The sequence below is a fragment of the Bos taurus genome, chromosome 5, assembly GCF_002263795.3.
Source record: "Bos taurus isolate L1 Dominette 01449 registration number 42190680 breed Hereford chromosome 5, ARS-UCD2.0, whole genome shotgun sequence".
Taxonomy (NCBI): domain Eukaryota; kingdom Metazoa; phylum Chordata; class Mammalia; order Artiodactyla; family Bovidae; genus Bos; species Bos taurus.
The window spans coordinates 102,030,585-102,053,952 of record NC_037332.1 but is presented as its reverse complement, the minus strand read 5'-3'; the positions used below and the strand labels follow the sequence as shown (position 1 = coordinate 102,053,952).

Here is a 23,368-nt window from a genome sequence, read left to right as displayed (position 1 = left end):
ACAGAAATTCAGAAAAATCTCATGATTTCTCACCTGAACAGAGTGTGCAGGGAGGTTAGTCCTGACCTGCATCTCACCTGAACAAACAACCTGAGCAGCTCCACTGTGGTGACAAGTGCCCCCTGGACAAGGCACTCTGGGGCACCACCAGAGCTTACGTTCCTCCCCCTCACACCTGAACTCTTCAGCCCAGACCTGGCCATCAGACTCTCTGAAGAGCTCGTGTCCCAGAACAGACACAGCCTCGCCGCACCCCAGCTCTGCACAGATGACCTGGGCAGTGGGGAGTGTGAAGTTTCCATCAGACACTGGGGTCCAGTCTTCTCCAGGACGTACTTCTACTCGTCCTGAGCAGGGTCCATCATCTCCAACCAGACGCACAAATCCTAAGAAAACAACAACAAGAAATCCAGTGAGTGCCCATAGACCTGGTTTGGCAATTGGAAACAATGTCACAGGCAATAATGTGAAAATTTTTCTTTTCCAGGAGTGGTGCCTGGAAAGAGAATTGGACAGTTATTCTCAGAATTTCATGAGCAAGTATTTTCAAGACCAAGTTTCTGAAAAGAAACCCTGAAGGATTTTCAGGGTCAGTTTGAAATGGCTGATTTCCAAAAACATGCATTTTGAGGTTAATTAGGAATGTGAATTCCTCATCTAGAGGCCTGGAAACTACAGAGCCCAAGGATACTGCTCTGTAGTGGGCACCAGGCTCAGGTTCAGAGCTGTACTAACCCAGAGTGAAGAAGATCCATGGGCCTCAAGAGGTTAGACGACTAAGAGCCACACAAGGTTAGAGGGCCATCCTGAGATTTCTGGGGCCAGAATACTGGCCAGTTTTCTCTCAGGAACCAACACTTGAGTCTCTGAAGATAAGGAAAATCACACAGGCTGGATCTGTGAGTGCTCGCTGACAGTAGACAGACTTCTGGTTTAACAGGAGGAAAGCTAGACATCATAACAAGATTTCACACATGTTTCTTATAATTTTTCACGGTGAAAAATTCCAAGAATTTCTTAGGTGACCTGATTTTGGAAAGTCGTCCAGAGATCAGTTTGGATAGGAAGAAAGCTCAGAGTCATAGGAGAAGGGGCTGGTCATAGCCATCCTTTCTTGAAAGCTTAGAATTTATCAAAGAACCTGGGAGAGAGTGAGTTCTCAGTGGGAGCATGCAAAACAGGTGAGGTTTTTAATTACTTCATACTAGACATGTGAACTTTAGGAAATGCTAAAGAGTGAAGATGAGTTAAAGAATTTTAATCCTGTCCAAATGCTGTTTGTTCCTTTCCTATTTGGGTTCTTGAGAAATAGCTACTGTGCTGTAAAGAAAGAGAGTAAGAGGAAGAGAGCAGAGGGCAAATAGTGAAGTGAAGTAAAAGTCAGTCAGTTATGTCTGACTCTCTGCAACCCCATGGACTATACAGTCCATAGAATTCTCCAGGCCAGAATACTGGAGTGGATATCCTTTCCCTTTTCCAGGGGATCTTCCCAACCCAGGGATCGAACCCAGGTCTCCCACATTGCAGGCAGATTCTTTACCAACTGAGCTACAAGGAAAGCCCAAGAATACTGGAGTGGATAGCCTATCCCTTCTCCAGTGGATCTTCCCAATCCAGGGGTCTAACTGGGGTCTCCTGCCCTGGAGGTGGATTTTTTGCCAACTGAGCTATGAGGGAAGCCCAGAGAGTGAATAGGCCATACATAATTTAGAAATTTTCAAATTGCAAAAATCTCAATATGGATGAAAGATAGAATGTTTGGGGTAAATATTTGTCCAACAAGTTTTTGACACATTTTGTCCCCTGTGCTCCTCCCATCAACCACTTCACCCTGCCACCTTTCCCATTTCTCCCACTGCAGACAAGAGAAAACAATCTTAAGAACCACAAATGGGTGCAAAGGAAATTCTGAATGGGAAGAACTTCTGTAGGAGTGGAGTGAGGTAGGGTGTGTGGTAGGTTAAATGGGGAGTGGATGGGGTATGAAACTGAGGGAGAGACCAAAGAAAAAAACTCATGATCATGGTTTGAGCTTCAGGGACCATATTTTGGGCAGAGGAAGGTAATCCAAATAAAAAAGAAACCCACAACATAAAACACTTTCTTTAACACACTTGTCTGGTTTCGAAGTATGCTCATGATAATTTATGTACATGGTGAAATTCCATCCGGTAAAGGATTCTGATTATATAAATATGTGAACTTTGATGGTTCAGAAAGAATATTCTAACAAAATAAAAATCTACTGCAGAAAACAGGAAAGACCTAAAAGAAATTAAAGACTTGAAGGATCAGCTTGACCACTTATACAATGGTGAGAGAGAAGATGGTCTGCTTGCCTTTTATTATTTATCACTTTCATTTCCCCAGAGAGACACAGGTTAGAACTCCTAGTCTGGTCTGGTTGGGAGTTTGCTCATAGGCAACACATTTTAATTAAAGAATTTTTAGTCAACACTTTTTAGTTGCTATATTAACCCCATAAGATTACAGGTTAGGCAGAACACGAAAGAAATATTTGTTATATGCTGTTTTATGTACCCTGATACATGTTAAATGCTTGAATATACACTGAATAATCAATAAAGTCTTATACACATAAGGATAGACTCTTCTGAGACAAATTAAGACTTCTTTTTTGTTTTCTATTTGAATTTAAATTTTATGTGGAAGATTATGTGTGTGAAAACTGTAAGAAAGTTTGTGGGAAGAAGGCTGATGTCAGTGGATAAGGATACTAAATATAATAAAAATATATCCTTCTCTGGTCTCTTGCTGTACAGACATCCTGCATCCTTAGGCACACACAGCATCCTCCACACCACTCCTGGACCATCAGTGCTGCTCAGAACACCCCACATGTGCCTTTTTCAGTTCCTATTACAATCCCTCTCCCTCCCAGCTGCTATAACTCTCTTCTACCTTCTTCAAAAATTACATTTGTCCCATCACTCCTATTCATATCAAATAAACCCCCAAATTCAATTTTCTTAAATCATTGAAGTCATCAGGTATAAACTATATAATTTCTTACCATAGAACACAGAAATTGTATTGTTTCCACTTTTGACTTGTTAGTGTATGGCTAAGTTTTGTCCTATACAGACGTCTTTAAAGAAACAAATGGGCAGAGAATCTCTGATAGTAACAATCAAAGGAGAACCTGTGACTCAGAGCACTTCATCCAAAGTTCTCTGGTCTTACCTGCAAAGGCCTATGAATATTTACATCTAAAATTTCAAAAGAGATTTGCAATTTGGCACAAATCCATCAATTCCTGTCTGATCTGTTTCATGACATCCTCTGTGCCTCCACTCCTACTAACCTAGTGTAAAATAATGTCTCACCCTGTACATACAGAAACAACTCCATCCACGAAGCTGTGTCCTCATTCTAGCCCTCCCTTCCCATAGGCTAACTGTGCAAAGGGATTTGTGTGTCGATTTGAAAATGTCTGTGATTGATCTTCATCTTCATTATGAAGATCAATATTCATTGGAATAGTTTAATCTATTATGTCAGGTAAGATCACTGGAGAAGAAATAGCAGAGACTTACAGCAGAAAACTATATGAAGCACATCACCCACAGAAGCTTTGTGCATTCAGGGAGGATGGGTCTGTCTCAGTCCTCTCTAGCCCATCTATATCCTATTGCCCCAGTGATCAGACACCAGCTTCCATGGCACTTTTCATTCTGCCATCACTGGGCAATACATTGATCATACCTGAGCAGACGACTCCTGCATCGTTCTCATGACTGCAGTTGTGCACTCTCCAGCCCTGGGAAGGGCACTTCCACACGTGGGATTCCTTTCCTCTGCAGTCCAATGTGTTCAGCAAGATGCGCCCTGATCCTGCCCCAAAATGAGCAGACCCCATGGCACTGAGGGCATCTCCACAGCCCAGCTGCCTGCACACCACGCGGGCATCGTCCAAGTCCCAGCCGTTATCACAGATGGTGCCCCAGGAGCCCTGGTCAAGGATCTCCACTCTCCCGGCGCAGGGACCTCTTCCGTCCACCACGCGGAGCTGTCTGCTGTCTGAGAAGAGAGAAATGGGACAACCGGGCATTGACAAGGGGGATAAGGGTCTTCTCCTGTGGGACCTTCACCTGAGCAGTAGAGGGCGCTCTCCTCTGAGGCTTCAGAGTCCCCTGGTTCTGACATGGAGTCACTGCACTGGGGCAGCACCTGAGTCTGGTTTCTTACAGCAGTTATAAGAGAATAATAACATTGAAAATGGGCAAAACCAGGAAATATGACAGAAGTGTTAACCTCTGATTTGTAGAGTTCTGCACAGCATCTGAGAAAGATTTACCAGAAATGTTAGTCTCTCTACCCGGAGCAGTTGAATGAGTTCAGAGTCACAGGTATGGGCTGGCTGCTGGATGGATTCCTTATTAACAACACATGTGTTGGTGCCCTTGACCTTAGAGTTAAAGGGATTAGATGAAAGGAAATGGAGTCAGGAACCGGCCTCATCAGAAGCCTCAGGTAGCAGCCATGAATCCTCTATCATTAGAATCATTCTCCTTAGTACAGTCATGCAGAATTGAAAAGCAAAATGGACTCCAGTATTCTTGCCTGGAGAATCCCATGGACAGAGGAGCCTGGCTGGCTACAGTCCTTAGCAAAGAGTTTTGACTTAGCAAGCCCACATACATGTGAATACTAACTATAAGAAAGCTGCAGTAGCTATAGCAAGGTCACAGAAAGGAGACTTTAAGGGAAGATGTGCTAATTTAGTTAAAGAGGATATTTTCATGATCATACAGTGGTACGCCCTTAATAAAGATATTACAGATATCAGAATCCAGGGAAGATATCGAAACACAGCTTTGAAATACAGAATAATACTTGACAGAATGAAAAGAAGAAATAGACAAAATAACAATCAACCTAGGGGAACTTTAACAAATCTTTTTCAATACCATGCAGACCAGGCATACAAAAAAGAAGAAAGACTATAGAAGATGTAAAACACCACAATCAACACATTTAGCTAAATAATATATAAAGAGCAATGCACCCAATAATGAAAGAATTCACATTATTGTAAATGCACTAGGAACATTTATCAAAAATGACCATATGGTAGGACAAAAACCTTCAGATAATTGAATTTATACAGAGTATTTACTCTGACCACAGTGTGATTAAATTAAGAATTAATAAGAAAATACAGTTAGCCATCCTTATTTGGAGAAATTAAGCAACATCCTTCCGAAGCAGTACCTGGGTCTGGGAATAAATTTAAACATTAGAAAATATTGTGAAATAGTGATTGCAAAGATATGATATAACTAAATTCTTCTAATGCAACTAAAGTAGTGCTTAAGGGAAATTTATACCTTAGATTTAGAAAAGAAGAAAGGCTGAAAATGAAAAAACATGTAAGCTTCTATTTAAGAAACCAGGAGAAGAGAAAATAAAGCCTAAAGGATACAGAAGTTGGGATTAACAAAGAAAAGAACAAAAATTAATTTTAAAAAAGAAGGTAAGCATGGTGGTAGTGATGGTGGTTTAGCCCCTAAGTCAAGTCCTACTCTTGCGACTCCATGGACTGTGGCCCACCAGGCTCCTCTGTCCATGGGATTTTAGGCAAGAATATTGGAGTGGGTTGCTGTTTCCTTCTCCACGGGATCTTCTTAACCCAGAGATTCAACCTGCGTCTCCTGCATTGTAGGTGGTCTCCTGCATTGCAAGCGAATTCTTTACTGCTGAGCCACCAGGGAAGCCCAAGGTAAGCATGATAGAGAAAACAGAGGAAAACCTTTCAAACATGGCTCCTTGAAAATTGATAACCACCGAGCAATACCAAACAAGAACAAAGAGAAAATGAACTTAACAATACCAAGAATGAAGAAATGTCACTATAAATCATACAAATATTTTGGTCATAGTTTTATTGAGATTAAATTTACATATCTAATGTGGATGAATACTCAGAAGATTTTCAATTTCTCCACAACCTTGCCAACACTTATTTTTTTTTTAATCATAGCCATTTTGAGAGGTGTGAGATGATATCTTTTATGGTTTTGATTTACATTTCTCTGATGAGTAATAATATTGAGCATATTTTCCTATACGTATCGGCTATTTCTATATCTTCTTTGGAGAAATGTCCATTCAAGTCTCTGGTTAATTTTTTAATTGGGTTATTATGCTTTTTTTTCTTGTTGTTGTTTTGCCCTTGAGTTGTAGGATTTCCTTATATATTTTGCAAATTGTCTATTTTTGCCTGTTCTTTTGGTGTCATATCCATGAAATCATGAAATAATGTATATTTATTTGGTGAGGAAATAAATTATCAGGTATCTAAAATGTAATTTGTATCCGTTGATGATATTACAATATCACACACAGTAAAATAAATTCAGATTCAGTACAGTTATAAATATTCTTTACTCAAATTATAAAGTTATTTGAAGAAAATGAAATGATTAAAAGCTATTTTGAGATGAAGAATGGCATCTGAAACACTGCATTAAAGGCAGAATTCATAAAAGTAAAACATAGTATATTTGATCATATAACCACCCCACATACACAACCCTAAAGACATATGCAAAAAATGCGGTAAATACTTTCAGTAGCATTTAAGAAAAGCAGTAAGTGGTGTTAATTTGTAGAGAGTTCCTATAAATAAATGAAATTTTAAACATTTTAGGGAAAAAATATAAACGATGATGGAAGATATCTTAAAGATATCTGAAATACCTTTGAGTATTTACTTGTTTATCATGTCCACATTCCACGACAAATACACACACATATATACCCCTGAATGAAGGTTCCACTAGAGGAAGGACCTTGCATATCTTATTTACCCCATGTTCTGCTATTAGGATCGTGACTGCACATTCACCCTTCAACAAGAATGCATGGAGAAGCTTTTCTAAATACCATGATGGGGCTTGATAAATATTTACTGAATGAATATGTAGATGAATAAAATTCAGTGAAATAGAATTTCTTTAAGTTCACGGTAATCAGCAAAATAGTAAAGCAAATATAAATTAATGGTAATGTTTTCTGATAATAAATGGTGCATATAAAAAATAATTAGTGCATAAGCACAGAATTAATTTATATTCAAATTTCCACTTATGTGATTTTTAAAAAGCTTGTCTTAAATTTATTTTTGGCTGTACTGGGTCTTGGCGCTGCACGTGGGCTTTCTCTAGTTGTGGTGCACAGGCTTAGTTTTTCCATGGCATATGAAATCTTCCTGGTGTGTGCGCATGTGTGTGCTGTTTCTTCAGTCGTGTCCAACTCCTGTGACCCAATGGACTGTAGCCTGCCAGGCTCACCTGTTCATGGGATTCCCCAGGCATGAATACTGGAGTGAGTTCCCATGCCCTCCTCCAGAGAATCTTCCAGACCCAGGGATCAAACCTGCATCTCTTATATCTTCTGCACTGGCAGGCAGATTCTTTACTGCTTCCTGGATGGGAGATCAGATTCATGTCCTCTGCATTGACAAGTGGATTTTAACCACTGGACCACCCAGGAAGCCCCACTTATGCAATTTTCAATGGACAATTATTAAATGAATTCTAAGCTACTGTTATGTGTTAGTCAGTATGACATTGGTCAAGCAAAGATTGCTGTAAAGAGAGAAAACTCTTTAAAAAGGGAATATATAGAAAAAGTCAGAAAAAAAAAATAGCTACCTAGTAAGGCAGAAATGTGTGCAGTAGACTCAAATAAATTTTCTAAGAAAGATTTGTATTTAGAGGAAGCAAAATTAACCAAAAAAGACACAAAAGAATTGTAAGTGAAAGAAATACACGTAAGTTCAAAAAACACAAGAAAATGGAAGTGTAAATTGTTCTTGTCATAAAATATGAGAACTTGTGTATTCTCTCCACATCATCCTACCAAACTTGCTACCCACTTCAAGCAGAGAACCTCTGAAAAAATGATGGCAGGGCCTCTGTGAGGTGATTGCTCACTTTCAGGGTCAGAGAGTTCACCACAATCCATTTTATGGTGCTTTATTGTCAAAAAAGTATAATAAATAAAAGTCCAATAGTTTAACACTACTTTGGCCTTTGAATGAAAAGACAAAGAAATGAAGAAACAGAGGCAAGGAAAGGGACAAATCTCTGCTTTTGAAATATCTATCTCATTTACTTTAATCTATCTCATTCTCTCATTTGTAGATTTCAGGCAATGTCCAACATATCATTCAAGGTATACCTGAATGGGGTGTGTGTGGAAGGTGGGGAATAAGAGAGAGAAATGTTGAAGGAAGTAAGGTGCTATGGTTTGACTATTTGTCACCCCACCAACATTTTTTTTTAATTCCAATTTCCAGTGTAATGGTATGAAGTGGTGGAGCCTTCTCAAACTCCTCCAAAAAGGATGAAAGGAACACTCCCAAAGCCATTTTATGAAGCTGAAATTATCCTGATACCAAAACCAGACAAGGACACCACAAGAAAAGAAAATACTGGCTAATAACCCAAAAAAATACAGATGCAAAATCTTCAACCAAATATTAGAAAACCAAATTCAACAATGCATGAAGAGAATACTGGACAACCCACTCCAGTATTCTTGCCTGGGAAATCTAAGACGGAGGAGCCTCGCTAGCTATAGTCCATTGGACCACAAAGTATCAGGCATAACTTAGTGACTAAACAACAACAATAATAACAACACCAAGATCAACAGAGATTTGTTCCAAGGATGCAAGGATGGTTCAATATTCACAAATTAATTAATGTGATACACCAAATAAAATAAAGGCAAAAATCATACCCTTTCAACAGATGAAGAACAGATATGTGACAAAATTCAACAGCCGTTTATGATACAAAAGATCTTTACAAAGTAGATATAAAGGGATTATACCTCAACAAAATAAATATCATGACAAACCCTCAGCAAACATCCTACTCAACTGTAAAAAGCTGAAAGCTTTTCTTCTGAGATCAAACACAAGGCAAAAATACCTACTCTCATCACTTTTATTCAACACAGTTTTGGTAGTTCTAGTCAGAATCATCAAGCAAGGAAAAGAAAATAAGAACACTCAAATCTGAAAGGAAGAGTCAAAACTGAGACACTATTGAAAACTTTAAGACATTGTGAAAGACATTAAAGAAGGCACAAATAAATTGAAAGATATTCTGTGCTCATGGATTGGAAGACCTAATATTGTTAAAATGATCACACTACATAAAGCAACCTACAGATTCACTACCACCCTTATCCAAATTTTTCAATGAAAATTTTCACAAATATGGAACAAAGAGTTCTGAAATTTGTGTGGAACCATAAAAGAGAGTGAATAGCCAAAGAAATCTTGAGAAAGAATGACAGAAGGGTCATGCTTCCTGATTTCAAACTATATTACAAAGCTGTATTAATCAAACAGTATGGTATTGCTATAAAAATGGACACAAAAATCACTGGAACAGAATAGAGATGCCAGAAATAAACCCAAATATATGTGGTCAATCAATTTATGACAAAAAAGTAGAGATTATAGCATCAGGAAAGGACTGTCTCTTCAAAAATGGTGTTGTGAAAGCTGGACGGTTACATGCAAAAGAATGAAACTGAAAAACTCTTACACCATTCACAAAAACTAACTCAAAATGAATTAAAGACTTGATCATAAGTCCTGAAGCCATAAAAATCCTAGAAGAGGGGCTTCCTTGTGGCTGTGGTAAAGAATCCACCCACCAATGCAGGAGACTCAAGTGTGATCCTTGATCCAGGAAGATCCCAGATGCCACGGAGCAACTCAGCCCATTCGCCACAACTGTTAAGCCTGTGCTTTAGAGCCCGGGAACAGCAACTATTGAGCCCACGTGCCACAACTCCTGAAGCTCGGTGCCCTCCAGCCTGTTCTCCTCAACAAAAGAAGCCACTGCAATAAGAAGCCTGTGCAATGCAATGAAGAGTAGCCCCTGCTCACTGCAATTAGAGGAAAGCCCATGCAGCAACAAAGACCCAGCACAGCCAAAAATAAATAAATTTTTAAAATTATTTTAAAAATCCTAGAAGAAAAATTAGGATGAAAAGGTCCTGACATCAATCATCATGAGGATATTTTGGGTTTGATGCCAAAAGCAAAAGCAACAAGAGCAAAAATAAGCATTGAAACTACAGAAAGCTAAAAAACTTCTGCACAACAAAGGGAAAAGGTCAACAAAATGAAAAGGTAATTTATGGAGTTGGAGAAAATATTTGCAAATTACATTTCTGACAAGGGTTAATATCCAAAATACTTAACGAATTCATACATCTCAATAGCAAAAGCAAACCAACAGACAATCATTAAAAAACGGGCAGAAGACCTGAATAGACATTTTTTTTTTCAAAGAAGACATAAAGAGGGCCAAAAGGTACATGAAAAGGCGCACAATGTTATGTCATCAGAAAAATGCAAATCAAACTATAATGGGGTAACATCTCACATCTGTTAGAATGGCTTTTATCCAAAAGACAAGAAATAACAGGACTTGGTGAAAACGCGGAGAGAAGGCAAACCTTGTGCACAGTTGGGTGGGGCGGGGAGGGAGGAATGTGAGTTGATGCAGCCCCTATGGAGAACAGTATTGAGGCTCTCCAAAAATTAAAAATAAAACTGTCATATGGTTCATCAATTTCACTTCTGGGTATTTATCTGAAAGAAACAAAATACCAACTTGAAAAAACTGTGCAACCAAATGTTCATTGCAGCATTATTTACAATAGCCAAACAACGTAAGTCTTCACTGATGGATAAATGGTGATATGTACGTATGTCCAGCCAACAAAAAGAAGAAAATCCTGCCATGTGTAGCAACATAGATGAACCTTGAGGGCATTATGCTAATTTATATGTGGAATGTTAAATCAAATACAAAAAAAGGTGGGGTTCAGAGATGCAGAGTACAGTTTGGTGGTGGCAAGATGTGGATTGATGTGGGCAAAACAAGTGGAGGTAGTCTAAAGGTACAAACTTGCAGTTCTAAAGTGAATTCCATGAAGATGTAATGTACAGCATGGTGACTACAATGAATCTGTATTATATACTTAAAAGTTGGTAAGAAAAATTCTCCTCATAATCAAAAAATTGTAATGATACATGGTGATGGATATTACTAGACTCACTGTGGTGATCATTTACCAATATACAGAAATATATAAGCTTTGCATTTAACACCTGAAACTAATACAATGTTATGTGAATTATAGCCAAATTAAAACTCTAAATAACAAGGTTGAAATGTGGATTAAATTAGCTCCATCCTAACGTCATTTTGTGGACCCAACTTAAACTCATGACTTAGACTTTTAAAATATAAAATCTCACTACTGACATCCTACAGGATTGGGACAGACACACAGAAACAGAGAGTAAGTCACCTTCACACAAGATGTAGGCTTCCTCCTTGGGAGAGCAGGAAGTGTAATTCCAAGGGTCAGAAGGACACTGCCAGAGAGAGGTGTCACTTTTCTGACACCGGATTCCATCCACCCACTGGGGTCTAGAACCTTCCCTGAGACCAACAGAAGAGTTGAGGGTTCCACTCTCCCCACAGCCAAGCTGTCTGCAGATCATGGACACAGTGATGTCTTCCATGGGGCTGCGGCAGACACTGCCCCAGGTCCCGTTGTAGAAAACTTCCAGCCACCCAGCACACTGCTGGTCCTCGCTCACCATCCTGAGGGCCAGGAACTCTAAGGTTGAAAGGGGAGGAGACAGGACACAGTGAGCTTTCCACTCAGTGCTCTGGGTTTTCCTCTTTCCCAGAAATCGTGAACACTCACCCCTGACCCAGCTGAGGAGATACCCACTAGGTGACAAAACTGAAATCTGTCTCCCTTTTACTTGACTTTGTCCATTAATGTCTGTCTTTCTATTTCTACCACAATGATGTAGTGAATACGAACAGAGAGAAAGACCAACATAGGCACCTGCAGGAAAGGGCCCTGAGCCTTGTTTCCTGATAAAACCTGTAAAAGAGCATGTGAAAGGGATGTGGGTAGTGGAGAAACAGGCAGAACAGTGAACCCACAAATGTCTATGTCCAGTGTTTCAATCCTGTGAATGTTGCCTTATATTTCAAAAGGGATTTTACACACATTATTAAGACAAGAAACTTAGGAGCTTGGGATGGTGAAACTAACCTGCAATATTATGAATTAACCATATAAACCCAATCTAATTATCCCTAAAATTGGAATACTCTTCCTGAGTGTGGTTAGAGGAAGGTGAGACACTGAAGAATGGTCAGGGGAGGGAATGTTGTCTGAAGAAGAAGATGGGCTCCAAGCCAAGGAATGAGGCCACATGGGAAGCAGAAAAGACTGGCAAAGGAGTTCTCCCCAGGGCCTCCAGGAAGAAAGCAGCCCTGTGGACACTGGGGTGTTGGTCTGGTCAGATCCCTTGTCAGACTCCTAGCGTATAGAACTGAACAGAGTAAATCTGTGCTTTCATTCCAAAGTCAACAAGATCACCAGACTGCACTACCACAGGGAAATGAAGGACAGCCCTGCTTTCATGTGGAAACCGTAAGAAATGGCTCTACCAGGAAACACTGCTGAGAACAAAGGACCAGACTCTCAGCTGCTGCAGAAGAAAGTGAAAGCACTTAGTCTTCACGTCTGCTGGAAACACAGGCTCCATGGGAGGAAGCCTTCTTCTCTGGTCCTTTCAGCATCTCTCCCTCAGGGCTCAGACCCCCATCTTCCAGTGCCCCACCCCTCCCCCAAACTGTGGACAGTGTGCAGCCCAGACCTGAGCAGATGACCCCCGCGTCCTGCTTGTGTCTGCAGTCGTGCTGCCCCCAGCCCCGGGAAGGGCACCTCCACACATGGGACTCCTTTCCTGTGCAGTTCAGGTCATCCAGCCAGATGGGTCCTGATCCTGCCCCGAAGTGAGCAGACCTCGTGGCATTGAGGGCTTGTCCACAGCCCAGCTGCCTGCACACCACGTGGGCATCATCCAGGTCCCAGCCATCATCACAGATGGTGCCCCAGGAGCCCTGGTCAAGGATCTCCACTCTCCCGGCGCAGTGACCACCCCCATCCACCAGGCGGAGCTGTCTGCTGTCTGAGGAGAGAGAAATCGGACAATGAGGTGGTGACCGGGCGGGTGGACGGGGTGGCGGGCGGCAGATAAGCGCCTTCTATCGTGTAGGACCCTCACCTGAGCAGTAGGGGGCGCTGTTCTCTGAGGCTGCAGAACCTGTTGGTTCAGAGAGGGAGTCGCTGCACTGGGGTAGCACCTGGGTCTGGTTTCCTGCAGAAATAGCAATGATCAAAGGGACATGAGTTAAAGCAAACTCCGGGAGATAGTGAAGGATAGAGAAGCCTGACGTGCTGCACTCCAGGGGATCGAAAAGAATTAGACACGACTGAGTGTTCTTGCCTGGAGAATCCCAGGGACGGGGGAGCCTGGTGGGCTGCCGTCTATGGGTTCACACAGAGTCAGACACGACTGAAGCGACTTAGCAGCAGCAGCAGGAAAGCGACTGAACAGCAGCACATAATCTTTGCTGTTACATTTCACTGAGAAGTGAGGTCTGTGCCTCCTTCCCTTAAAGTTCTGCTGACCTTCGTGAATTTCTAGTAAGTAATGCTGCTGCTGCTAAGTCGCTTCAGTCGTGTCCGACTCTGTGTGACCCCATAGACGGCAGCCCACCAGGCTTTTCTGTCCCTGGGATTCTCCAGTGCAGAATACTGGAGTGGGTTGCCATTTCCTTCTCCAATGCATGCATGCATGCGAAGCCACCCCAGTCATGTCCGACTCTGTAGTAATAGAAGGGAGTTCTCCAAGCCAGGCTTCAGCAATACGTGAACCGTGAACTTCCTGATGTTCAAGCTGGTTTTTTTTTTTTAAACTTTACATAACTGTATTAGTTTTGCCAAATATCAAAATGAATCCACCACAGGTTTTAGAAAAGGCAGAGGAACCAGAGATCAAATTACCAACATCCGCTGGATCATCGAAAAAGCAAGAGAGTTCCAAAAAAACATCTATTTCTGCTTTATTGACTATGCCAAAGCCTTTGACTGTGTGGATCACAGTAAACTGTGGAAAATTCTGAAAGAGATGGGAATACCAGACCACCTGACCTGTCTCTTGAGAAACCTATATGCAGGTCAGGAAGCAACAGTTAGAACTGGACATGGAACAACAGACTGGTTCCAAATAGGAAAAGGAGTACGTCAAGGTTGTATATTGTCACCCTGCTTATTTAACTTGTATTCAGAGTACATCACGAGAAATGCTGGGCTGGAAGAAGCACAAGCTGAAATCAAGATTGCTGTGAGAAATATCAATCACCTCAGATATGCAGATGACACCACCCTTATGGCAGAGAGTGAAAAGGAACTAAAAAGCCTCTTGATGAAAGTGAAAGAGGAGAGTGAAAAAGTTGGCTTAAAGCTCAACATTCAGAAAACAAATATCATGGCATCTGGTCCCATCACTTCATGGGAAATAGATGGGGAAACAGTGGAAACAGTGTCAGACTTTATTTTGGGGGGCTCCAAAATCACTGCAGATGGTGATTTCAGCCATGAAATTAAAAGATGCTTACTCCTTAGAAGGAAAGTTATGACCAACCTAGATAGCATATTAAAAAGCAGAGACATTACTTTGCCAACAAAGGTCCGTCTAGTCAAGGCTATGGTATTTCCAGTGGTCATGTATGGATGTGAGAGTTGGACTGTGAAGAAAGCTGAGCGCCGAAGAATTGATGCTTTTGAACTGTGGTGTTGGAGAAAACTCCTGAGAGTCCCTTGGACTGCAAGGAGATCCAACCAGTCCATTCTGAAGGAGATCAGCCCTGGGATTTCTTTGGAAGGAATGATGCTAAAGCTGAAACTCCAGTACTTTGGCCACCTCATGCGAAGTGTTGACTCATTGGAAAAGACTGATGCTGGAAGGGATTGGGGGCAGGAGGAGAAGGGGACGACAGAGGATGAGATGGCTGGATGGCATCACTGACTCGATGGACATGAGTCTGAGTGAACTCCAGGTGTTGGTGATGGACAGGGAGGCCTGATGTGCTGTGATTCATGGGGTCGCAAAGAGTCGGACATGACTGAGCGACTGAACTGAGCAGAACTGAACTTAAATTTGCTTGACTCTTAGCACTAGGTCTGAAAACTCTTGCAACCTCCTGTGAAATCACTGAGGACTTTTGCTTTAGGGCAAATCTGTCCTGTTGAGACTCTCGTCCTGTGGAGACTATCATATGCAGGTCTCTGGTCACTCAGTTCAACCCAGCTGACCTTCCAGTTGCCAGGCTTGTCCTCATGAACCATCCTGGATCCCCAGCCCAGTTGTGTCCTCAGATGATGTCAGCCCCAGCTGATACTGGGCTGCAACCTGATAAGACTCCAAGACAATACAAATCAGAACACTTTCCAAATTCCTTCCCAAACTCCAGGAAATCATGAGCAAAAGTAAAAAGGGGTTTTAAGATGTTAAGTTTTGTGGGAAATTTGGTTATGCAGCAATAGTAACCAAACACTTATAATTACCATACTACTAACTATTTACTGAAGACAAATGAAGTGTTTGTTTTCAGAAGAAAAGTATATGTGTTTTATATGCATATATTTGTATATGCAAATTTGTATATGCATATATACCAAGGAATGAGGCCACATACAAATACAAATGGCCACATACAAATGAGGCCACTATACAAATCATATAAATTTGTGTATGCATATGCATAGCATCTTTATCCATAATGGCCCAAATTTGGGATACCACCTAAAACATGTGACATTGCTTTTAGAACAAAGTAACAGGCAGAAGCTAGAAGGAGTGGAGGAGGTTATTAGCAGAAGCCTGATGGGCTTGGGCAATGCTGTCAATGAAGATTGAAAGGAAGTGAAGAAATACAGTTGCGGCTGAAGCAAAAATATATGGTGATATTTATGCAAAATAAAATGGTTGCCATAAGTGACTAGATTTTGAAGTACTTTGTTACCAGGCAACAGTAACCAGAAACACCTTTCTTCAGTCTCAGTAACTATAGACCAAAACAAGCAAAGCCAGTCACTAAATATTTAGAACATTTGAGTGAGGTGATTTAACAAACATACCTCTCAAAACTAGAGAATACACCTTATTCCAAGCACTTACAGGTCATTTTCCAAGGCTGATCATGTATTATACATAAGTGAGATCCAAAAAATTTTCAAAGGGTAAAATAATTAAAACTATATGTTTTTTTATTAAAGTAGAATTAAGCTAAAAACAAAAGACAAATTGTAAAATCTTCCATTGTTTGTTTAGTAGCTAAGTCATGTCTGACTCTTTTGCAGCCTCCAGGACTGTAGCTCATCAGTCTCCTCTATCCATGGGATTTCCCAGCCAAGAATACTGGAGTGGGTTGCCATTTCCTTCTCCAAAAACCTTCTGTAGGGAGGTATAATTTTCATGCATTAAAATACACATATTTTGAGTATGTTTTCATAAGTTTTGACAGTTGCATGTGCCAGCATAACCGTTACCACAGTTAAAATTCAGAATATATAGCATTATTCACAAAGTTCCTGTATGCCTCTTGCAACCAATAAAAGCCCCACAACCAGGGGCTCTTGCCTGCCAGAACCAGGCAAATACTGATCTGTCTTTTATCATAAATAGATTAGTTGTGTTTTTTGAGAATTTAATAAAATCATAGAGTATGTAATCCCTTTTAGATGGTTTCTTTCACTTAGCATACTTTGAGATTTTCTGTGTAGTTGGATTTATGAGTAGCTTTTTCTATTGTTAAAGTCTTACATGTATGAATATGCCAAAGAAAGTTTTCCTTTCTTTCATTAAAGAAAATTAGAGTGGCTTATACTTTTTTATTCTTTTAAATAAACATGTCTGATTTTTCTGCCTAAATTTTTTGTGGATATCTTTTCATCCCTCTTGGGTAACAGAAATTTTGGGTGACATAGAGTTGCTAAGAATTTTTTCCTGTATGTTATCATCAGCAATGTATAAAGGTTCTTGTGGATCAATAATCTTCTCCAAACTTCGATTTGTCAGTCTCCTTAATTCTAGCCAGTCTAATTTGTGAATTTATATCTCATACTTTAATTTGAATTTCTTTAATAACTAATGATATTTGGTATCTTTTCATTTACTTATTGACCATTTGTATATAATCTTTGGGAAAGTGTCTTTCTTAATATTTTGCCCATGCTTAAACTGGATAGTTCTTTTCTTATTTTTCTGTTATAAATTTTTCACTTATTCTTGTTACAAATCCTTTGTTAGATATATGTATTGCAATTAATTTCTCCCTATCAGTTGAATGCCTTTTCATTTTCTTATTTTTTTTTCAAAAAGCAAAAAGTATTAATTTTAATGAAAATCACATCTCATTATTTTTTTTTAGATGAAAACAGGTTTTTTAATATTGGAACCCCCCAACAGCCACTGGGACCTAAGTGCTCCTTAATTTTTATCCTTGTATTTGTGAGTATCACAGACAACAACAAAAACAGGTTGGCACCAGTTTTTTCTGTTAGTGCCCTGTGTCTTCAGGGAAGCAGTCGCCCCTCCTGGAAGAGGAAGAGGCTCCTTTCGGAGGAACACAGGGCCCTCCCTGGCTGTCCTCATCACCAGCATCCTCAGAACTCACAGATATTAACAGACAGCACTTCCTGAAGTTTCCAGGACTTTAATTTTCACTGCTTTATCCCCACCACCCCTGACTTTCTTTTTTTTTTTTCCTTTTTTAAAAATAATCAAATTGGCAGAAAACGGGCCGGGGCTAGTGGCCACTGGGCAAGGGGGGATCCACTGAAAAATCCTCCAAATTCACACTGAGGTTTCAGGTCAAATTGCTGAGGGGGGGCCAGTCCATCAGGGTAGCTCAAATAAATGGTTATTCCCATATAAAATTTAACTATAAAACTGGTAGAAGAAAATGTAAGAAAAATTATTATGATTGTGGACTGGGCAAACATTTCCTAAGTTAGATAAGACATATCTTAGGAAATGTTTGCCCACTCCACCAATCATAATAATTTTTCTTACATTTTCTTCTACCAGTTTTATAATTAAATTTTATATGGGAATAACCATTTATTTGAGCTATCCTGATGGACTGGGGTTTTCCTTCAGGGTGAGGATGGGGTAATGGCGCTTATGATGTGAAATAAGGATCATAGTTCATTTTTCCCCCCATGCAGATATTCAATTAGCAGATCATTTTTTGAAGAGAATGTATTTTCCCCTTTGAAATATCTCTATGCTTTTCTAGAATTTCAACACATACATGGGTTTGGGTCTGTTGCTAAACTTTATTGTGCTCTGTTGATCTATTTAGCTATTCTTATTCATGGCCATGTTGCTGTGGATATGTAGTAGGAAACTTGAAGTTAGCTTACTTCTTTTTCGCCCTTCTTTTTCAAAATTGTTTTGTCCAGTCCACTTCTTTCACATTTAAATAAATTTTTAGAATTTGCTTGTAAATTTCTACAAAAATATTGCTTGGCTTTTTATTAGGATTAGATTTAGTTTGTATGTTAAGGGAAGAGAGTTGACAGCCTATTAAGTTTTCTAATCCATGAACATGGTATATGTCTTTATTTTTTTAGATGCTCTGTGACTTTCAATGCAAGTCCTTTAGATATTTTAAGTTTCTTCCTACATATTTAATAGTTTTCATACTATAACAAATGGGATTTTCCCCTAGATTTTTCTAGTATAAAGAAGCACCACTTATATCTGATTTATGCTTCACTGGTCACTAGTGAAGACAGTCTGTCCACATGGATGAACTATATGTAAGTCATCAATCTGCAACCCTAAGCAATGTGAGAATGCTGGTCCTGCATCTGACCAGCAGTTTCAAATTTTAAACAGCACACTAAATAATCATTTAGTTATTCCACTTTATTCAATATTTTTTCTGCTACTTTTATTGATTTTTTACAGTTTAACTATAATGTTTCTGAGAAAAGGTCTTTTACATTACGGTTATAAGGTGACCTATTAGTTTTATCAGCTTGAATTTTCAAGCCTCTCCCCAAGTTAGAAATTATTCATTTAAATACACCTTTTCCCACCTTCTCCCTCTCTTCTTCTAGATATTTTTATGTTAGTGTAGACGCATAAATCACATAGGATATATTCTTCCTTTTTTACTCATTTTTAACCACTGATTCTATCTTTAATTTGATCTACTCTGTTGTAGATGCTCTTAGTTGCAATTTTCCCCATTTCATTTATTAAACTCTTCAGCACCAGAATTTCTGTTTGGTTCTTTTCAGGACTTCTCTTTGTTAAACTTCTCATTTTTTCATCTATTGTTTCCCTGATTTCACTGAATTGCCTTTCTGTCTTTTCTTACAGCTCATTCAGTTTCCTCAAAACAGCTGTGTTGGATTCTTTATAAGCTAGATTACAAAGATCCATGTCATTGACATGTGTCTTTGTCAGTTTTGAAAAGTTACTGTTACTCTTTGGTGATGACTACTTTCTTTAATTCTTCAAGTTTCTTGAAATTTTGCATTGCTGCTTTTGCTTTAGATGTAGCAGACACCACATTAAATCTTTACTGATTACCTTCAGGTGGTATATACTGTTCTCTGACCTTGTATAGAGCCGCTCTACATTTCTTGCTTCCTCTTAAAGAAATACCTTAAGTTTTTATGTCTTCTTTGGTCCTTAAAACTCAGCAGGTTGCTGAAAACCTCTCTTTTGTTTTGCAGAATGGTGTACTACAGCTGAAGCCTGTGGTTACCTCCCTGCCCACAGACCCTAGTCTGTTTTTGGATGTCACTCCATTTATTCGAGTTTGCTTTCACATACTTGGAAACACATAAAAGCAGCTGTCAGAAAGGTGGCAGTAAAGATGATTTACTAAAGATTTAGTACCCTCAGGGACCTGGAGTACCTATGGGCCCAGGGAGAGAGATCTTTGGGTGACATTTTCCTAGAGACTTATGGATGGGCTTCCTGCTGAAGCCCTGAGTGTAGTCACAGGAATTGCATCCCTTTTACACTTTTTGACCTTCTTAATGATCTTTCATATTTCCTCTCTCCCCTCAGTCATGGAGGTTCAGCCCCAGAACTCTGGGTGCTGCTGGAGAGAAATTGGTTTCCCCAGCAAGATCAAGTGGGCACTAGCTCACTGCTTTCCTTTTCACCCATGAGAGAGGCCCCACTGGCTAGTTCAAATTTATGCTGTGTCACCTTGGAGTAAGGAGCAGCACTGGCAAAATCCTTTAATCCTCCCCAATAATTCAAACTTAACTTTTTTTTGCCTCCAACAGAGTAATGAAATCTCCCTTCAGGAATCCTGGACTTTTAACAATTTCTATAGGTATTTGACCAAATGAGCACTCATCACATTTCTCCATGTTTTCCCTGACCATGGCCCAGGGGGCTGGGACAGCTTCACTACTCCTGCTGGCTCCAGTCTGTACCAATGTCTACCTGCCTATTACTGGATGCCCAGGTGAGTGACCATCTTCCTGGTTCTTTGATATAAGTTATGGGATCCAACAACTTTCACAGAGGCACTTTTAATCATGGACGTATGGTTAATTAGTTGTTAAAAAGAGAAGCAAATAGGAAGGAAGCAAACCACCATGATGCTGACATCACTCCCTCTTTGCCAAAACTTTTACACAATTAGCTGAGTAGAGAAATTCTTTGAATAGTTCCATTTGAAATGACATAAGGATGAATAGAAAATCTGAATAATTCTGATTTATTAAAAATACTGAATTTTTAGTTAAACCTTTCTGCTATAACTTCAAAACAAAACAATTTCAAGTTCAGATGTATTTCAAAATTGTTAATAATGTTGTGTGAAATTGAAATTTCCTGAATTTGGATGAATGTCCAGAATCTGATGGGTATAGAAATTCTCACATGGTTCAGTGGGGGAAAATCCCTGACTGAGGTATATCCATCCTTTTGCTTATAAATTGTTCACTATGATTATACTTAAATAGCTATGTTTACTTAAAATATGTATTCTCCTTTATGCTTCTTGCCCTGATCTGAAACATGAATGAATAATGACAAAACCCATATTTTATCATGAAATATCTAACTTTTGAAGTCAATTTTCCCTCCCTCTCTGCTCTTGGAGACATATCACTCCAAGAGCATCCTGAGTATCAATAGCCCTTCCCTCTCTCTTACCTGAGCAGATCACAGAGGCCGTGTTGCCATGAGAACAGCCGGAACCACCCAGGGCAGTCACAGGGCAACTCCACAGGAAAGACTCAGCCCCCAAACAGTGGAATCGGACTGTTGAGATCTGGTCATCTCTGCCCACCAAGTGTGGTCCTCTGGGGGTGGAGATGGCGACTCCACAGCCGAGCTGACGACAGACAACATTGGCATTGGCCAGACTCCAGTGGGAGGCACAGAGCGCTCTCCATCGTCCAGAAATGTTCATCTCCACCTGCCCCTCACACTGAGAGGAGCCATTTGTCATGAGCCGGACTTCCAAGTACGCTGGTAGAAGAAGACTGGATTTCAGCAAAATCTCATGATTTTCTTACCCCAACAGAGAGTGCAGGGAGGTTAGTCCTGATCCACATCTCACCTGAACAGGCAATCTGAGCAGCTCCACTGTGGTGACACATGCCCCCTGGACAAGGCACTCTGGGGCAGACCCGGAGTTCAGGCTCCTCCCCCTCACACCTGAACTCCTCAGCCCAGACTTGGCCATCAGACTCTCTGAAGGGCATGTGTTTCAGGACAGACACAGCCTTGCCGCATCCCAGCTCTGCACAGATGACCTGGGCAGTGGAGAGTGTGAAATTCCCATCAGACACTGGGATCCAGGCTTTTCCAGAATGTACTTCTACACGCCCTGAGCAGGGTCTATCCCCTCCAAACAGACGCACAGATCCTAAGACAAAAATAATGACAAACACAGTGAGCTTTCATTTTCCTTGCTTGCAAATTGAAAACAATATGTCACAGGCAATGGTGTAAAAACTTTCCAGGAGTTGAGCACAAACTGAGAATTTAACAGCTAGTGTCAGAATTGCATTTTCATGACCAAGTTTCTAAAGAGAAACCCAGAAGCAGGGTCAATTTGGAATGACTGGATCCCAGCAAGGTATACTTTGAGGTTGGTTAGAAATGTGAATTCCTTATCTAAGGTCAAGGAAACTACAGGGACCAAGACAGATAATCTGTAATGGCTGAATACCAGGAACATATATTTTATTTTGGTTGGAGAAGTTTCTCATTTAGGAGCCTGGGATCTACAGAGCCCAAGAAAATAATGTGTAATATGTGTCACTCAAACTTGAGTATAGAGACATGAAGAGCAGAACCAAACCAGAGCAAAATGGCTGAGAGTGTAGAGATCTATCCTTTAGACAAAGTTAGAAAGCTTTTCTGAGACTTTCTGCTACTAGTCTGATCAGATTTTTCCCCCATGAGCCACTCCTCAAGTGGCTTGGCATACAGAAAATTGTATAGGCTGGATCCATTAGTGCATGCCAACCTGTAGACAGATAATGGCTCAAGAGAAGAAATATTTATATAATAACTAATCCACTTTTAAAGTAACAAATTTTATTTTTCTGATAATTTTTTATGACACAATATTCCAAGAATTTCTTAGATGACCTAAATGGGGGAAAAGATGAGTCTGTTCTGTTAAGTAAGCTCAGAGAGAAAAAGGACAACTTGATTTATAAAGCCCAAAAATTCATAGGTAGGTAGAAGCAAGACTTTCTATAATTAAATTATCAAAATTCAAACACAAAGATAATTTTGAAAGCATTAAAAGAAAAGTGACTTGTTACATATAAGGGAGTTTCTGTTATAAAGCAGATTTCTCAGCAGAAACCTTGCTGACCAGAAAGAGCAGGGTAACGTATACAAAGCACTTAGTGAAAAAAATCTACCAACAATCAACTCTTTATCTAGCAAACTGTCCTTTAAAAATGAAGAGAGATTTTTTTAATTTTAAAAAGCAAAAACTGAGGGGTTTCATCACCACTAATCTTGTCTTGCCTCTCATTAGTAAAGATAAATATGAAGAGAAGTACAGAATACTGATATATTGTAATCTCAGCACGTGATTTTACCCATGTTTTGTAAATCAAAAGTCAAACACAGCAAGAATAACTATAACCACAGAAATTTGCTGGTGGAAAAAGAATATGTAAAGAAATAAAATCTGACATCAATGATATAAAGTATTGTAGAGATAATAAAATATAGAGTTTCCATTTGCTAGTAAATTTAATTTGTTACCTTAATTGTACTTAACTTCAGTTATAGACTATTATAGCTATCAATTGCTTGATGCAAGTTCCCAGGTAACCTTAAAAGTATAGTGGATAACAAGATAAGGAGAAAAGAGTCAGAGCATACCACTATGAAAAATCACTTCACAAAGAAAGC

At 39.8% G+C, this 23,368-nt stretch overlaps 1 protein-coding gene across 1 annotated transcript in view; it reads right to left on the bottom strand.

Annotated features, from left to right (window-relative positions):
• Positions 1-23,368, bottom strand: part of WC-7 (WC1 isolate CH149) — a 57,055-nt gene that overhangs the window by 13,063 nt on the left and 20,624 nt on the right. Inside the window, 7 exon segments of the mRNA NM_001281912.1 lie at positions 78-386; positions 3,727-4,041; positions 11,374-11,688; positions 12,749-13,063; positions 13,160-13,252; positions 21,137-21,454; positions 21,546-21,854. Of these exon segments, the coding sequence (NP_001268841.1) occupies positions 78-386; positions 3,727-4,041; positions 11,374-11,688; positions 12,749-13,063; positions 13,160-13,252; positions 21,137-21,454; positions 21,546-21,854 (1,974 nt within the window).